General features: G+C 36.0%; 1 protein-coding gene across 3 annotated transcripts in view; it reads left to right on the top strand.

Moving 5' to 3' along the window:
* Positions 1–19,557, top strand: part of ALCAM (activated leukocyte cell adhesion molecule) — a 201,776-nt gene that overhangs the window by 129,798 nt on the left and 52,421 nt on the right. For all 3 annotated transcript variants that reach the window (XM_004272085.3, XM_049710642.1, XM_004272086.3), the window contains exons 2-3: positions 12,673–12,773; positions 16,637–16,856. In XM_004272085.3, coding sequence (XP_004272133.2) covers positions 12,673–12,773; positions 16,637–16,856 — 321 coding nt within the window. The remainder of the gene's footprint in view (positions 1–12,672; positions 12,774–16,636; positions 16,857–19,557) is intronic.

Below are 19,557 nucleotides of genomic sequence, written 5' to 3'. Positions count from 1 at the left end.
AGTGTACAACAATATGGGAGTTTTTAAAATAACTTAGAGGGTTCATAGATGCCCTAATGTCCATTCATGGATCCTAAGTTAAGAAATTCTAACAAGCACAGTAAAATCTGTACATTTGCTGATGTAAAATTCACGAGGCATTTCTCAAAAAATAAAAATAAGGGTCTACAAATTAAATCATTTCTGTTACTTTTAAATCATCTCTAAATAAAGTTTTTGCTTATAATTTAAAAGTGACCCCAAATGGAATCCAATGCTAGTGTTGATGATGAAAGTAAAGAAAAAGTAAAAAGGTGTTACAGTTTATTGCATTTTATTAGGAAAATTTTATGTGCATTTATGAATTTGGGAAAACTGCCAGTCTTAGGACATGTTCCTTACGAAGATAAAAGATCTAATCTGTAGAAATTTCTATAATAAAAAATGGAAAACTACCAATGGCATTTTTCACAGAACTAGAACAAAAAAAATTCATAATTTGTATGGAAACACAAAAGACCCCGAATAGCCACAGCAATCTTGAGAAAAAAAAAACGGAGCTGGAGGAATCAGGCTCCCAGAGTTCAGACTATACTACAAAGCTACAGTAATCAAGACAGTCTGGTACTGGCACAAAAACAGAAATATAGACCAATGGAACAGGATAGAAAGCCCAGAGATAAACCAATGCACATATGGTCACCTTATTTTTGATAAAGGAGGCAAGAATATACAATGGAAAAAACACAGCCTCTTCAATAAGTGGTGCTGGGAAAACTGGACAGCTACATGTAAAAGAATGAAATTAGAACACTCCCTAACACCATAGACAAAAATAAACTTAAAATGGATTAGAGACCTAAATGTAAGGCCAGGCACTATAAAACTCTTAGTAGAAAACATAGGCAGAACACTCTTACATAAATCACAGCAAGATCCTTTTTGACCCACCTCCTAGAGAAATGGAAATAAATACAAAAATAAACAAATGGGACCTAATGAAACTTAAAAGCTTTTGCACATCAAAGGAAACCATTAACAAGATGAAAAGACAACCCTCAGAATGGGAGAAAATATTTGCAAACAAAGCAACTGACAAAGGATTAGTCTCCAAAATATACAAGCAGCTCATGAAGCTCAATATCAAAAAAACAAACCACCCAATCCAAAAATGGGTAGAAGACCTAAATAGGCATTTCTCCAAAGAAGATATACACATTGCCAACAAACACATGAAAGAATGCTCAACATCATTAATCATTAGAGAAATGCAAATCAAAACTACAATGAGGTATCACCTCACACAAGTCAGAATGGCCATCATCAAAAAATCTAGAAACAATAAATGCTGGAGAAGGTGTGGAGAAAAGGGAACACTCTTGCACTGTTGGTGGGAATGTAAATTGATAGAGCCACTATGGAGAACAGTATGGAGGTTCCTTAAGAAACTACAAATAGAACTACCATACGACCCAGCAATCCCACTACTGGGCATATACCCTGAGAAAACCATAATTCAAAAAGAGTCATGTACCACAATGTTCATTGCAGCTCTATTTACAATAGCCTGGACATGCAACCTAAGTGTCTATATTGACAGATGAATGGATAAAGAAGATGTGGCACATATATACAATGGAATATTACTCAGCCATAAAAAGAAACGAAATTGAGTTACTTGTAGTGAAGTGGATAGACCTAGAGTCTGTCATACAGAGTAAAGTAAGTCAAAAAGAGGAAAACAAATACCATATGCTAACACATATATATGGAATCTAAAAAATGGTTCTAAAGAGCCTAGGGGCAGGACAGGAATAAAGATGCAGACATAGAGAATGGATTTGACATGGGGAAGGGGAAGGGGAAGCTGGGACGAAGTGAGAGAGTGGCATGGACATATATACACTAGCAAATGTAAAATAGGTAGCTAGTGGGAAGCAGCCACATAGCACAGGGAGATCAGCTCAGTGCTTTGTGACCACCTGGAGGTGTGGGATAGGGAGGGTGGGAAGGGGATGCAAGAGGGAGGAGATATGGGGATATATGTATAGCTAATTCACTTTGTTAAAAAGCAGAAACTAACACACCATTGTAAAGCAATTATACTCCAATAAAGATGTTAAAAAGAAAAAATGGAGTTTGCCGTAAGAGAGAAAACCAAGTATCACTCAGTGCCTCTGCCTGGTCGGTCCCTGGCTATGACAGACTGGTGAAGTAGTTCTCATCTTCCCATTTATAGAAATTCAGTGTTCAGATCAGATGAAATTTCCTCCAAGAATCCTAAACCAATACCCTCAAGCTTTTTGCTGTGATTCCCTTCTCTGCTTTGCCATACCACTTTCTCTACCTAATAAGCAGCTCATACAAATTCCATCATGTTCCTTCAGGAGTAGGCCTCAGTATCTTTTTTATATATTTCCCCCACAAAGAACATCTAGCACTCTGCCTATAATAGGTGTTCAGTAAATACTTGATGCATGTTTGAATGTATGAATAGATGATTTTTGAGATAGGCCTTGAAGGATATGTAGGAATTGAGCCAGAGCAGATGATCCCAAGGAACAATGATAAAAAATGAAGCAGAGATGGGGTAAAGCCTAAACTAATTGAGAAGAATTGTAACTTATCCAGCCTCATAGATCATTCTGTGCTTAGAGTATAATGCGGCATGTGGTAAATTGAGAAGATAATTTTCAGCACAGCAAATACTGGTACTGTATTTTTAAAATTGTATTGTTTTTATAGATCTCCCTTCTATGGCATAATATGGATTATTACATTGACCTATACATCACTAAAAAGATAAATATTTTGAGCACTTCCAAGTAACATGCCAAACTTGGAAGTAATATAAAGAACACATATATTAAAACATATTCCTGAGTACTAGCAATAATAATTTGGTAAGATGTTTTTTTCCCATCGAAATGTTATTCCACAGTGGAATAACACTTATCTAAAAGATATAATATAATGCATTTATAAAATTATAGGAACTGATGAGAGAAAGAGAAAAGAAGAATTACTCTTTTTCTTATATGTAGGCATTACACAATTATACCTACATTATAATATATAACACTTGTGAAAGGCAAGGTAGAAAGTAAAGTTTGAACAAATGTATTCCTACCTCTGATTCAGCAAAAACCCAGCTTGACCCCCAAGTACCCAAGTTTATAAAGAGAAAATGAAAAAGGGGATAGAGGGGCTTTCCTGGTGGCGCAGTGATTGAGAGTCTGCCTGCCGATGCAGGGGACACAGGTTTGTGCCCCAGTCTGGGAAGGTCCCACATGCCGCGCAGCGGCTGGGCCCATGAGCCATGGCCGCTGAGCCTGTGCGTCCGGAGCCTGTGCTCCGCAACGGGAGAGGCCACAACAGTGAGAGGCCCGCGTACCACAAAAAAAAAAAAAAAAGGGGGGGGGGGAATAGAATAACTGTTTTCAGTATTTCTCAAAATGACATTCGATTCCCTCAGATGTCTTCTCCCACCTGCCATGCAGTCCAAGTTACTTGGGAATTATAGGCCCTTGTACCACACACACGCACACAGACACACACAAACAAATTTTACTTGTTATATATTACACGACCTTGACAAAAATTTTAAACTCTTGTTTCATATAATAAATTTATGGGAGGAATTATGAGATAAGATAACTTTGTGTCATTGAATCATAAAATCAGGTTTGGAAGACTCTTTAAAGGCATCAGCTTTATTCTCTATCAGTAGAACTATGATATTTTATCATATCAAATAAAATATATATGATATCTACACTTTAGAAAGCATATATAGTAGGTATAATTTGTGCTTGATTGTAGTATATGAAGTAGAATTGCTAAAACAGTATATTTTTTGTAATTTCTTGGATTGGATTGGATCCCAATATTTCAAAGTTAGAAATCAATCCTCCTATTATAGTTTAATATAATATGTTTCTGTGAGGAAAACAAATTTGATAATAACCAATGTTACTATGTGCCATTGCTTCCTCCATCCCTTCATTCATATTCAGTGATTATTTAGTCCTACACTAAGATTCTGTTTTACAACAATGATCCCTTTATTGGAAACCACAGTTTTATCAAATGAGTGAAGGTCTAAATCAGTAGTTCTCAACTAGATGGGATTTCAGGGGGCAGTTTTGCCTCCCAGGGGATATTTGTCATGTCTGAGGATTTTCTTGTTGTCATAATGAGGAGAAGGTGCTACTGGCATCCAATGGGCAGAGACAGGGATATTGCTAAACGTACATAGGACAGTGCCCCACAATCAAGATTTATTCAGCCCAAAATGTCAATAGTAATGAGACTGAGAAACACTACATGTTTTACATGTTTTAATTAGAGTTGTACATATCTTAATTCATTAATGAAGCAAATAAGGACACTAGCATGTTTATCTGTCAAAATCAGTCAAATAAATATGAACGTAATTTCTAAGGATAACTCTCATTTTTACCCACTTCCTCCCCAACAATTCATTTGCACAAATATATCTCTAAAATTTCTGTACAACTGGAATTTAGTTTTTATGTTGTAAACTCTGAGCCAATTATAATGTGATTAACCCTTCTATGGCACCTAACAGGGATACAGAGCTAAAAAGAGAAAAAGCTTTCAAGGATGATGATGCTTTTAAAGTATCAGTGCAATAAAAAATAATTAACCATGCTAAATTACAGCATGTAAAGTAGACCCTGATGAATTCTGGTCCTATATTATTCTATATTATTTGCTGTACTTCTGCTTGAAACGTGGTAGCAGATTCTGATGTTTAAGTGACCTCAACTCAAATGTCTAGTTGTCAGCTATGCAAAGAGAATGATTACTCTGACCTTGATAGTCCTTAAGAATTACTTTATACAGAAAAAGGAATTCTCATCAATATTGCCAAAATTATTACAGTTTTATTATTTTACTTAGAAATATAAAGTGTTCACCTAACTTCAAAAGGTTGCCAGTCTGTTTCAGTGCCTCTTTAAATTATTTGCTATATAAAATGCATAACTATAATTATCTTGTACTTTATGATCACTTGCCTGAGAATTCTACGTGTGAGAATTATTTGGTCAAGAGATTATTCTTATGCTGTGTTTATCTCATTTTATTCCCACTGAATTCTCCTATATAGCCTTTCTAGGTTCTATTGTTCTTTACCTTTAGCTAATAACTCTTCATAAGAATCATTAAATTATTACATACTGCTTCTCAAATATAACACGTATTTTTTTTTAAACATCTTTATTGGAGTATAGTTGCTTTACAATGTTGTGTTAGTTTCTGATGTGTAACAAAGTGAATCAGCTATATGTATACATATATCCCCATGTGCCCTCCCTCTTGCATCTCCCTCCCCCACTCCCTATCCCACCCCTCTAGGTGATCACAAAGCACCTAGCTGATATCTCTGTGCTATGCAGCTGCTTCCCACTAGCTATCTATTTTACAGGGGACAGGGAAGGGGAAGCTGGGACAAAGTGAGAGAGTAGCATTGACATATATACACTACCAAACATATTTATGTTTTACTTTATGTCAGGACATTTTGATAGCAACAGTGATAATAATTCATAACACTATGTTAAAATTTTAAAACATTTAATACAAAAGGTGATTTAGCCCAGGTTAAAGTATCTTATGACATACAATATACAAGTAGACATAACACGTATAGCACAGAAATTCACACCCTTGTGCACACACACATTTCCTTCTATATTTTATATTTTGCCTCTTTGAGGAAGGACAGCATAGGCATTCTGTATTTGCAATTGTATCCAATAATCTCTATGCTACAAAACCATGAATAAATTAACCAACTAATATTACAGGGAGAGAATTGCAGGGGAATTCTAGTAGGCTAAATTTAATTCAGACTTGGCAATTCAAAGATAAAAATCTCTTGCTTCTATGAAAAGTATAAACAGAATTATTTGTGTTGACAGGTGCTTTGGGTCTCCCTGGCACTTCATCTCAAAGACTGAGACGTCTCTAGAAATCAGGATGCTAATTCACCACCAAATCACAGTAGTCTTTGTAGCTACTGTATCCCTAGGGGGTTAGAGATATTAGCCCTCCCACATGTGTAAGCCTTGGTTTTTCTATCAGATGAACCTAGAGCCCTTATAGTCTTACCTGAAGAGGAAAGTTGATGATTATAACAAACTTGAAAATTATTTCTAAAATCATCATGACTGTGGCTCCTAATGCCACAAGTGATAATGCAAATGATTATCATGTATTCTGCCTTCAGTCTGTGGACCAGGGCTTCTATCTGTAACTATTGCCTTTTTACCTACTGCCCTCATTCTTGTCAGATCTCTTATTTCCCTTGCATTTGCTGTGCTCTGAAGAGTCCTGTCCTGGATAATTTTGGATATCGAGCAGTCACTACAAGACTCAATCCATGAATTTTCAAATACTTTTAAAAACAACTCTTTGCTTTGTGCTCATCACAAGTAAGGAAAAAGTCACTTCTTAGTGTCATTTGCAGATCACATAGCACAAACAATCCTTAATTTCTCTTGAAAGGGAAGGGAGAAATGTCCTCTCCTGTAGTTTAATCCATAAACTCGTAAGAATGTTGGCTTTGTGTTTGTTTCTCTTCAAGTAAGAGAGGGCCATCCAAGCCCAAATCCATGTTCCTTACACATCGAAGACAGTGTATGACAGACTTTGCAGTATTTGGTAGGAAAAAGAATTCTCAAAGTTCCAGTGTGGTCAACTCCTCCCTGGTTTTTAAAGATGCTAATTTGATAACCAAAATGGAAAGGATGGCACAAGATTCAAATGAAAAATCATCTTATTAGATGCCCAGTAAATGCCAGACATTGTCCCTGGGATACAATGATTAAAAATATATGGTTCTAAATTTTTAGAAATGCACAGCCTTCTGAGACTGACCTAGGAAGAAATAGAAAATATAAACAGACCAATCACAAGCACTGAAATGAAACTGTGATTAAAAATCTTCCAACAAACAAAAGCCCAGGACCAGATGGCTTCACAGGCGAATTCTATCAAACATTTAGAGAAGAGCTAACACCTATCCTTCTCAAACTCTTCCAAAATATAGCAGAGGGAAGAACACTCCCAAACTCATTCTACGAGGCCACCATCACCCTGATACCAAAACCAGACAAAGATGTCACAGGAAAGAAAACTACAGGCCAATATCACTGATGAACATAGATGCAAAAATCCTCAACAAAATACTAGCAGACAGAATCCAACAGCACATTAAAAGGATCATACACCATGATCAAGTGGGGTTTATCCCAGGGATGCAAGGATTCTTCAATATACGCAAATCAATCAATGTGATACACCATATTAACAAGTTGAAGGAGAAAAACCATACAATCATCTCAATCGATGCAGAGAAAACTTTTGACAAAATTCAACACCCATTTATGATAAAAACCCTGCAGAAAGTAGGCATAGAGGGAACTTACCTCAACATAATAAAGGCCATATATGACAAACCCACAGCCAACATCATCCTCAATGGTGAAAAACTGAAAGCATTTCCACTAAGATCAGGAACAAGACAAGGTTGCCCACTCTCACCACTATTATTCAGCATAGTTTTGGAAGTTTTAGCCACAGCAATCAGAGAAGAAAAAGAAATAAAAGGATTCCAAATCAGAAAAGAAGAAGTAAAGCTGTCACTGTTTGCAGATGACATGATACTATACATAGAGAATCCTAAAGATGCTACCAAAAAACTACTAGAGCTAATTAATGAATTTGGTAAAGTAGCCTGATACAAAATTAATGCACAGCAATCTCTTGCATTCCTATACTCTAATGATGAAAAATCTGAAAGTAAAATTAAGAAAACACTCCGATTTAACACTGCACCAAAAAGAATAAAATATCTAGGAATAAACCTACCTAAGGAAACAGAAGACCTGTATGCAGAAAATTATAAGACACAGATGAGAGAAATTAAAGATGATACAAAAAGATGGAGAGATATACCATGTTCTTGGATTAGAAGAATCAACGGTGTGAAAATGACTCTACTACCCAAAGCAATCTACAGATTCAATGCAATCCCTATCAAACTACAACCAGCATTTTTCACAGAACTAGAGCAAAAAATTTCACAATTTGTATGGAAACACAAAAGACCCCAAATAGCCAAAGCAATCTTGAGAAAGAAAAACGGAGCTGGAGGAATCAGGCTCCCTGACTTCAGACTATACTACAAAGCTACAGTAATCAAGACAGTCTGGTACTGGCACAAAAACAGAAATATAGATTAATGGAACAGAATAGAAATCCCAGAGATAAGCCCATGCACATATGGTCACCTTATCTTTGATAAAGGAGGCAAGAATATACAGTGGAGAAAAGACAGCCACTTCAATAAGTGGTGCTGGGAAAACTGGACAGCTACATGTAAATGTATGAAATTAGAACACTCCTGAACACCATACACAAAAAATAAACTAAAACTGGATTAGAGACCTAAATGTAAGACCAGACAGTATAAAACTCTTAGAGGAAAACATAAGAAGAACACTCTTTGACATAAATCACAGCAATATCTTTTTTGATTCACCTCCTAGAGTAATGGAAATAAAAACAAAAATAAACAAATGGGACCTAATGAAGCTTCAAAGCTTTTGCACAGCAAAGGAAACCATAAACAAGATGAAAAGACAACCCTCAGAATGGGAGAAAATATTTGTAAATGAAGCAACTGACAAAGGATTAATCTCCAAAATTTACAAGCAGCTCAATATCAAAAAAAACAAACAACCCACCCAAAAATTGGCCTAAATAGACATTTCTCCAAAGAAGATATACAGATTGCCAACAAACACATGAAAGAATGCTCAACATCATTAGAGAAATGCAAATCAAAACTACAATGAGATATCATCTCACACCAGTCAGAACGGTCATCATCAAAAAATCTACAAACAGTAAATGCTGGAGAGGGTGTGGAGAAAAGGGAACCCTCTTGCACTGTTGGTGGGAATGTAAATTGATAGAGCCACTATGGAGAACAGTATGGAGGTTCCTTAAGAAACTACAAATAGAACTACCATACGACCCAGCAATCCCACTACTGGGCATATACCCAGAGAAAACCATAATTCAAAGAGTCATGTACCAAAATGTTCATTGCGGCTCTATTTACAATAGCCCGGACATGGAAGCAACCTAAGTGTCCATCGACAGATGAATGGATAAAGAAGATGTGGCACATATATACAATGGAATATTACTCAGCCATAAAAAGAAACGAAATTGAGTTATTTGTAGTGAGGTGGATGGACCTAGAGTCTGTCATACAGAGTCAAGTAAGTCAGAAAGAGAAAAACAAATACCATATGCTAACACATATATATGGAATCTATAAAAAAAAAATGGTCATGAAGAACCTAGAGGCAAGACAGGAATAAAGACACAGACCTACTAGAGAATGGACTTGAGGATATGGGGAGGGGGAAGGGTAAGTTGTGACAAAGTGAGAGAGTGGCATAGACTTATATACACTACTAAACGTAAAATAGATAGCTAGTGGGAAGCAGCCGCATAGCACAGGGAGATCAGCTCGGTGCTTTGTGACCACCTAGAGGGGTGGGATAGGGAGGGTGGGGGGGAGATGCAAGAGGGAAGAGATATGGGAACATATGTATAACTTGAAATTAACACACCATTGTAAAGCAATTATACTCCAATAAAAATGTTAAAATATATATATATATATATGGTCCTCTTCCTGCTGTGATTGTGCTTTCATCATGCTAATACATTATGTACTTGAAAGTCATACAGCTTTAAAATCAATTATAAAAATTATAAAATTTTTAAATTTTTAAATCAATTGTAAAATATAAAATTATAAAATTTGGTGTATATTAAAGTTCTTTAGAGAAGAGGAAAGAAAAATGGTCTGTAAGAAAGAGCAAAGCATTACATTTTTTGGAAAAGGAATATTTTATTTCCCTGTGCCTAGCGAAGGATTCACCTCATTGGTACCTAAGCTGTGTAAACTGTTTTCACTCCTTGAACCATGGAGTTCATGGGAGCAGTGTCAGTTGTCAAAAGAAGGTATGTTTTTATAATTATACTAGATAATTAGAGGTGCATGTCTTACCATAATTTAAGAAGAGATTCACATTATCTTAGAGTCATTACATATTCAAGTGTCTTGCTATATATTGATGAAAAAAACAAAATATTAAATCACAAAATGGTTTCCATGGTTTGACAAACCTGCATGAACAGATCCTAAAATACATGATACAAGTTCCATATTTAATATCCAAAGTATTGTAGAAAACAAGTACTATATTGTGAAATAAAACAATTTCTTAACTGTCATCACTTTGCCTGTCTGCCACCACATATCTAAATCCTCACAAGTTTTATTTTAACAAGGCTGAAGAGACCTTATAGTCTTATGCTCTTCAATGATTTATAGTAAAAAGGAATTTAAAGTATGGTGGATACTAAACAATTAAACATTATTGATGGAAAATTGTAATTTTTTTAACATCTTTATTGGAGTATAATTACTTTACAATGGTGTGTCAGTTTCTGCTTTATAACGAAGTGAATCAGTTATACATATACACATATCCCATATCTCTTCCCTCTTGCGTCTCCCTCCCTCCCACCCAGTAATTTTTCATTATAAAACAGAATGTAATAAAAATTTTAGTAAAATTTTGTCTCTAATAGCAAGTTAAAAACACATTCTCATGGCTTATACTTTGTATTCTTTATTTTAACAATGTTAAAAATTCTGGAAAGTAGTTGTGCAGTATATTTACATGAAATTTGTGTTCTTTGTAATGCTTTTGTTCACTGGAGCAAAATTGCTTTAGAGGAAAGTAGATTCCTCAATTGACAGAATTTTAAAATAGGAATTTTATTACCTTTTCTTTCTTTACTAAGGTTAATGATTTTTCTCCCTATATGAAATTTTTATATGTTGTGGTTGATGGGTAACAGAGAGAGATAGTATCCACCGTATCTTGTTTCTTCAGAAAGTCATAAGATGGTCTTATTCATGTGTTGTAAATTGCCTTAGCTTTGCACTTTAGCACCACCTGGTGGACAAAATATCATTTCTTTTTCTTTTCAGTTTAAAATAAAGTTAGCCCCTTAACACTCTATATCCAACTGTGACATATCTTAACAGGTATTTAATTGTAAATGTATCTAACTTTGAAGATAGTTGTAAACAAAATAAGGTAAAAAGATCTGATATATTTCCTAAGTACTATACAATTGCCAAGTTAAATGCCTATGTTTCTTTAAACTTCATAAATATATACAGATTTGAATAGTATGTTACATACATATGCAAAAATGTGGGTATTGTTGATAATTTAATTATTGATCATCACATTCTTTTCAATAAAGAATTAAATAAGACCAGGAAGTTTTCTTTACCTTAGTAGCAAACTATTGCTTAAGTTGGATTGTCTACCCAAAAAACAGTGTAATCACTTCATGAAGAAATTTCATACTACAAATACTTTTTTTTTGGCTGCCACGCAGTTTGCAGGTTCTTTTTTTCTTTTTCTTTTGTAGTACGCGGGCCTCTCACTGTTGTGGCCTCTCCTGTTGCGGAGCACAGGCTCCAGAGCGCAGGCTCAGTGGCCATGGCTCACTGGCCTAGCCACTCCGTGGCATGTGGGATCTTCCCGGACCGGGGCACGAACCCGTGTCCCCTGCATCGGCAGGAGGACTCTCAACCACTCTGCCACCAGGGGATCCCCAGTTTGCAGGTTCTTAGTTCCCCGACCAGGGATTGAACCCGCGCCCTCAGTAGTGAAAGCGTGGAGTCCTAACCACTGGAGTGCCAGGGAATTCCTTACAAATTCTTTTCCTGTTAATATTTTATGTATAATTAAAATGAAAACTAGTATTTTAACCATTAATACTGTAAAGCAGGCCATTTTCATGCTCATTTTGCCACTTATATTTAAGATTCAGTTGTGGTCTTATATGTATTAGTTCTCAGTTTTTAAATTTTTCCGAATTTAAGCTTAACAATATTTTCAAATGAAAAAAACAAACATATTTAAAGCTAGTTTTGAGAATTTTAAGCATGTTAATCTCTTTGTATAGTCCCACATTTCTATGAAATATAGTGAAGTTTTTTCTTATGAAATATAGTGAAGGTGAAAATAAACCCTCAGATTCCACACTGTTCCTTTGGCATATACTACTTATCTATTCCTCGCTAAACTGAGAGGTTTATAGATTTGAATTATGTAACATTTGAAGCCTTAGTAGCTAAATAAGAGCTGTTGATATTTATAGGAAATATGTTCTAACTACATACTTTGTTTTATGTCATTTAAGATAAAATTATAATACATAACCTTCATTAAGAAATGCATCTTGAGGCTTCCCTGGTGGCGCAGTGGTTGAGAGTCCGCCTGCCGATGCAGGGGACACGAGTTCGTGCCCCGGTCCAGGAAGATCCCACATGCCGCGGAGCAGCTGGGCCCATGAGCCATGGCCGCTGAGCCTGCGCGTCCGGAGACCATGCTCCGCAACGGAAGAGGCCTTTCAACAGTGAGAGGCCCGCGTACCGCAAAAAAAAAAAAAAAAAAAAAAAAAAAAAGAAATGCATCTTGAACTGAAGTTATTTACTTTATTTCAAGAAAACATTTAAACTCTTCTCTCTCTTGTGTTCCTTTTTTTCTAAAGGTCTTGGATGGTATACTGTAAACTCAGCATATGGAGATACCATTGTCATGCCTTGCCGACTCAGTGTACCTCAGAATCTCATGTTTGGCAAATGGAAATATGTAAGTGTGACCTACCTTGGACTTGGTTAATTGCCTCTAGTTTTTGAAAGAAAATTCCTTCTGTGAGTAGATGTGAATTTCAAGTTAACGTAATGACAATATTCAACTGTGGATATAAATGTAAAAAGGTGAAATTAATGTGTCGAATATTTCAAAAGAATAATCCCTAAGTCTTACATAACAAATGCTATTTTAAAATAAAGCCAGTAAACAGGTAATTCTTAGCTCAAATTAGTCTGAAAGATTCACCCTGAAGTGTTTGAGGCAGAAGAAAAGGCAGAGTTCCAGGGTAAAATCAGTGGAGTATACGACAGAGCTTAGTGGAAGATGGCAGCCTTTCTCTACACACTCATGTTTTGTTTGGTGTAGTTACTGCAAAGGCAAGATGCACCAGAAGCCAGAGCATTCAAATGTTCACTGAAAATTAGTCATCAGTATTAGAAGCCTGTTACTTGATCTTAGAACTCAGTCGAAGTGGTAGGTCCTTTTAAAATTTAACATTGCTGATTTTACTCATTTTTTGCAGGTAGCAAAATCATATTTTCTCAGGTATCAAGGCACCGATGGGTCTGGAAATGAAGGGTAGATATCCTGGTAGGTGATGTGGAAAGGCTAGGTAACTTTGATAAAATATCTCAATTTCATTACCAAGACCAACAAAAGGTGTCTGTGTGGCACAATTTCCCAGTGCTAGATCACATGAGACTCACAATGGTTTGCAAGCTTAAAAAGAGGACATATGTTTCATTGAACACAACTGGCAAATTTTCCCTAGGTCCATGAAATGTTAAAAGGTATTTGAATAGGAAAAGGATTTGATGGTCCAATATTTTTTTTTGACTTTGGGCATAGATTTTTATTATGTATTATTCTTACACACGTAAAAAAAAGCAGAATTAATTGGTTGATATATTCCTGAAAGCATCTTACACTTCTGAATTACTTCAAATCCAATCACACTTCTATATTACTTTAGTTCTTGTGATGGTCCAATAATTTTTGAAAAGTTTTTTTACTGCAGTACTTCTCAGAGCCTTTCCTATATTAAGATACATGATGAATTGTCTGAGTTCATTCATTTCTTAAGTTTATTGAACCACACAACTTTTCCTCTCAGATATCTGCAAGAACAAATGTTGTGCAGAATAGAAATGTACGTAAGTTGCACCCCAGGGGTAGTATAACACAATCTTTTAAAATCTGGTTGTGAAGTCAGACTGACATGTTCTACCATGTGTTGGCTGTGGGATTCTGGATGAGTGAATTAATCCCCATTTTCTCATAGAAAAAAAATGAAATAATAATAATCTTCCTTATAGTGTTGTGAAGGTTACATGAAGTAACTCATATCAGAATATTTACCTAGTACTTGGCACATGGTAATTGCACGAAAAGTGTAAGTTGTTATGAGTGTGGGGCTACTAAGCTCTAAACACACTGTGTGAAGGTCAGGTGAAGGCAAAAGAAGGAGGTGAGGCAGCATAGCACTTCCCTGATCCCTCCTCCTGTTATCCAGCTCACACTGGGTAATTTTTAACTATTTCTGGCTCCCTATAAAAATGGAAATATGAAGTTAAGGCCTATGAGGACAAAGTCTATTAGCACCCCTAAAATTCCAAGGGTCTGGGAGACTACCACCTCATTCACCATTGAGTCAAACTTAATGCTAAAATAAATGGAATACAGTGGTGAATACTTCTGTGATTATAGACATTACTGATGCCCAGGAAATAATTTTCACCTAAATGTAACTGGCACAATGGCAATGAAAACAAATAATAATGACAATTTTCTAATTGTTAATGAAACAAAAACCTTCAGTAATAAACTGATGAGATACATTTGAAGTACCATATGCTCTAAAAGCAGTCCTGATTCGCAGACATACTATACAACCTCTAATTTAATGTAACCTGAAAGACAAAGAGCAGATTTGGAAAGAGTGAAAGGGAGCAAACACAGAGGAAAGATGGATTAGTTTCTCTCTTACTGCACCGTAATCTCCCTGTGAATGGAGATCATAACTCCCTGTGCACCCCGCCCTACCTCACTCCCACCACCTCTTCACCAGCATCTGCCTCTGTGCCTTGTACAGAAGAGGCATCTAATGGCTGTCGAGAATGATATAGTGTAGTTATAATGGAGCCAGGCTGTGGAGCTCCAGTCTTGGCCCTGCTGAGATACACTGGCTGGGGCAATGGACCAGTTATTTAACCAATCTCTGTCTCCATTGTCTAAAAATGAAGACAATATTATGTGTAATTTACAGGGTTGTTATGAATATTAAATCCATTAATGCATGGAAAGCCCAAAGAAAGTACACTGGCATACGGTTAAGTGCTCGAAATTTAATAACTATTATTTCTTGCATAAGTGAACAAATATATTATAGAAATTTAAGATACTGGTCTAACATATTTTTCTTAATGAAGGAATGATTTAATACAAGGATTTGCATTGTAAACCTGTGGCAAAATTAAAAGATTTAAGGAAAATATTACTGATGTATTCAGATATTCAACCAGCTAAACCTTTTGGACTCCAAGATTAGCTTAGTAATTGTCTTAGTCAGCTTGGGCTGTTATAATAAAATACCACAGACTGGATAGTTTAAACAACAGTCTTTTATTTCTCACAGTTCTGGAGGCTGGGCAGTCCAAAATCAAGGTGCCAGCTGATTCACCTCTTGCGGACGGCCCTCTTCCTGATTTGCTGAAAGCTGCCACTTGCTATGTGCTCACAAAACCTCTTCTTTGTGTTCTCATTGAGAGAGAGAGCTCTCACGTTTCTTCCTCTTCTTATAAGGGCACTAATCCCATCATGAGGGTACCATCCCCATGACCTCATCTAAACTTCAACACCTCTCAGGGGCCCACCTCCACTAATCCCACATTGGGGGTTAGGGCTTAGGCATATAAATTTAGTCCATAACATTAGTAAATATTAATAATTTTTAAAATGTTACTCCTTATAGCACCTTGAAATTTGTCATGCATTTTAGAATGTTTTATCATATTTTATTTTCTCAAAGGCCTTGTGAGGTAAGTAGAAGAGGGATTGGCCCTTATTTTAGATTATTGTTAGTATGTAAGAGAATGTTTGTGGGAGCAGAGAAAGAAATGAATTATGTCTCAGTGCTCTTGGCATAATTGTATATGCCAGATTTTATATGAAAACGCTTTGAGCTAAGTTTTAAGATTCAGATAGCAAAACTATGGGTTTTAGTGATTAATCTAATTCTATTGCTTAATGGACATGATCATTTCACAAGGGCAAATACTGTTCCTCTATGAAGACTCATTAAGCTATGTTAGGTGTAAAGGTCAGCTATGCCAGTTCTGGCTGAAACTGAAAAGTGTGGACACATAAAGTATGTGGATTAAAGTAATGAACATGCTAAAGATAATTGCCCAGGATTTCTAAATGAGTGTTTGCAGCTCAAGTGTATGCTTGCTCTGATAGTTAGCTGAAAATCCTTTTGTAACATAATACTTATATGTTTGTTTTCATCTATATTTTTTCTTTTACATTAGACATAAGGCCAACCCTTGTCATTTTCAAAACAGTTACTAATTCTGTCCTCCAGATGCAAGAAAAGCTTGGATTCCTAAAGTTCTGTCCTTTCATTTTTGTATATTTAAATTGATACCTGTAAAAGAACTTAACAGCTTCTCTTCTTATGAAGAGTAATTTTCTATAACCAAAGATTTATATGAGGCACTTATCTAAAATTATTCTTCTTGGACCAAACTACAAATTTTGGTGGAATAATACGGCCAAGAAAATTTTGTTGTTCTGGCTGTAATCCTGAAACATCTAAATATGCCTGTTTTTTAAAAATGTATTGTTATTTCAATTTTTAGGAAAAGCCTGATGGCTCCCCAGTATTTATTGCCTTCAGGTCCTCTACAAAGAAAAGTGTGCAGTACGACGATGTACCAGAATACAAAGACAGACTGAACCTCTCAGAAAACTACACTCTCTCTATCAGTAACGCAAAGATCAGTGATGAAAAGAGATTTGTGTGCATGCTTGTAACTGAGGACAACGTGTTTGAGGCACCTACAGTAGTCAAGGTGTTCAGTAAGTAGTCTGCAGTGTAACTGCTAAGTGGGATTGATGGCTGGTACTAGAAAATGTTCTTTAGAAAGAAGACTGAACTCTCTGTAGTGTCTCCACAGTAGGCATCTATGTAAGAGGCCTTCTAGAGATCTTCATTCTGCTCGTGCATGCTGTCAGTGAGGAAAACAAAAAACCTGAAATGCAAATAGGAGCTTTACAATGAGGAAATAAAAGAATATTCTGTTGTTTTGTTGGGTAAAATTTCCTGTGATATGAAGTACTGCTAAATGAAAACTGACATGTGATCCTTTACTTTCACTGACGTACAAATCAATGTTCTGTGATAAATATTGATACATAGATATATAATACATGCACATATTCATGCATATCATGCTTACATATATATGCATTTGGCTAAACCATATAAAAGTTGCCATTTGATATGTAAAAACAATAAAATACAAACAGGAGACCTAAGTTTTCTATATATGTATATACATGTGTGTGTACACACACATTTTGACCTTTAATGCTAATGTTTGTTGATTTACTTCTTGAGACTGTTGAAGCGGTTTAGAAAATTGCCCTAAAATAAAGAAGTTCACCCCACTCTAAATGTGTACATGGAATCCACCAAGGGGAAAAAGTAGAGGAGGGTTGGAACAAGAAAAGGTTGTAGAAGAAACTTGGAATAATTACTGGAGGTTACTTTGCTTCATGATGATATATAGTTAATGTGCGTGTACAACTAGCTATGCAAATGAATGACTTGAGAAGTTCTAATTAAAACTTTTTATCTTTTAATATTCTAATAAAATATCCCACCTTTATTACATCTTAATATCTTAGAAATTACAGGGAGAAAAATAGGTCTCGAAAGTTTCAGAATGCCAGTCTTTTTTAATTAGGGAAGAAGGTCTCACTTTTCAGTTTTTTCCTCTGTTTTCTGATAACTTGACAGCACCTAGAAATTATTAAAATAAACAGGGAAGAAAGAAACCCAGAGGGCCTTGCTACTACAGCAATTAACCGTGGATTTTTCCTGTTTCTCTCGTAATAGCCTATACAACTAAGTAGGACTGTCCCTTAAGCATTTATATGGACTTCAGTGCTCCTATGGACTCATGACAAGGATTCAAAGAGTGCTTATACTATCAAGGAGACCTTTGTTCTCCCAAAGAACCTTGTAAAAGCATGGTACACGTTTCAGTTTATTACCTTTCAGCTTAGAAGGTACTTTCCAGAAACCATCCACTCAACTCAATCATTTTATGGATCAAACGAAGTACCAAGCGTTTCCCAGTTATGCCCCCTTCCATTAAACACCCTGGATAATCTCCATCCTGTATTTGCCAAAGTCCCATGTATTTTTTCTTTCTTGTCTTTTATTTCACTTTGATGTTATTAGGAAGATGGATGGTGTGCTGCTAAAAACACTTTTTCTAAAGAGAGCAACCAAAATCTTTTTATTAGGCCATGACATCGTAAATATAAGTACACAAGAATGTACTGCAGTAGGTACAGAGATTAAGTCACAGCATTTTAAAGTTATGTGTATTGATTTGTCATTGACATGTTTCTTTGTTATTATGTTAAAATTACCAAATATCAAGACAGTCTACAAGAAAGTTGAGAAAATTCAGGTTGTTCCATTTCGAAGAAACATTTGTGACAATTTTCAGAATATAATTTTTTAAATGCCATAAAAGTTCATTTGGCCTAATTTGATAAAATTTGTAAGCTGTTTTGGAATACAGAGGATTTCTATGGCTATAAAAACAAACTTACACCCTGCATACCATCAGCTCCCCCTACCCGCTTCTCTTTTGAATGTTGTTGAAAACAAAGTGATTCTCAGAAACAGAATTTGCATTCCAGGCTCTGGGCCAGAGAGAATTTAAATAGACAAGTTACACACTTTTGAAAATGGGGTTTTATACTAGAAACTGTGGGATCCTCCAAGTCCAATTAAATAAACAGCACAGCTCATGATAAAGAAAGAGTCTGCAAGAACATATAAGGGCTTTGCTTTTTTAAAAATAATGAATTTACACTGGATCATTATTTGTGAAGCAAATAGCAGCTGTGACATGGAGGCTTTCATTCTACACATGTATATATTGCAATCACTTAAGAGTTACTAGGCTCATCAATCAGTCCTCTGTTTCCTTCTGTCGAGTCACCTAGCACCTAGCAACATGCACTGTGTACCACACAATGAGTGTGGTTAACGTGAGCTAATCCCAGATCAGTTTGCTGCGGTGTCCTCCTGATGAGCACAAACTGTTTTTATTAAAACTAGAGGCCATGACTGATGACTTTATTACTTCTGATGTAAGTTTGTTTATTCAGTTTTAAGCTATATCTCAGATGCAAGAAGTCATGCCCATAAAGCAGACCAAATCCAAGTAAGTCCCATGGTTTGTCACCACTAATGAGGCATTTTTGTTTGGTTGGTTGGTTAGTAGTTGAATGGCATCAAAATCAAACTGTTTGCATTTAATGCACATTTGAAGTTAATAAAACCATCCCTTAGCAAGAGTAGATCTGAGAGGTTGAATGCTTGCCCAGAGAGCCAAATGGCTGTCGGTGGTACAAAGGAAAAATCACTGAACTGGTCATCAGGAGATCTGGCTTTGTTAGATGTGCTGCTAATTTCTGACCTTGGGCAAGTGACTTCACCAGTCAGGGCAGGGGCTTCGATTCCCTCATCATCAGT

The sequence above is a fragment of the Orcinus orca genome, chromosome 5 (assembly GCF_937001465.1).
Source record: "Orcinus orca chromosome 5, mOrcOrc1.1, whole genome shotgun sequence".
In the NCBI taxonomy this organism is placed as follows: domain Eukaryota; kingdom Metazoa; phylum Chordata; class Mammalia; order Artiodactyla; family Delphinidae; genus Orcinus; species Orcinus orca.
This window is presented reverse-complemented; position numbering and strand designations above follow the sequence as displayed.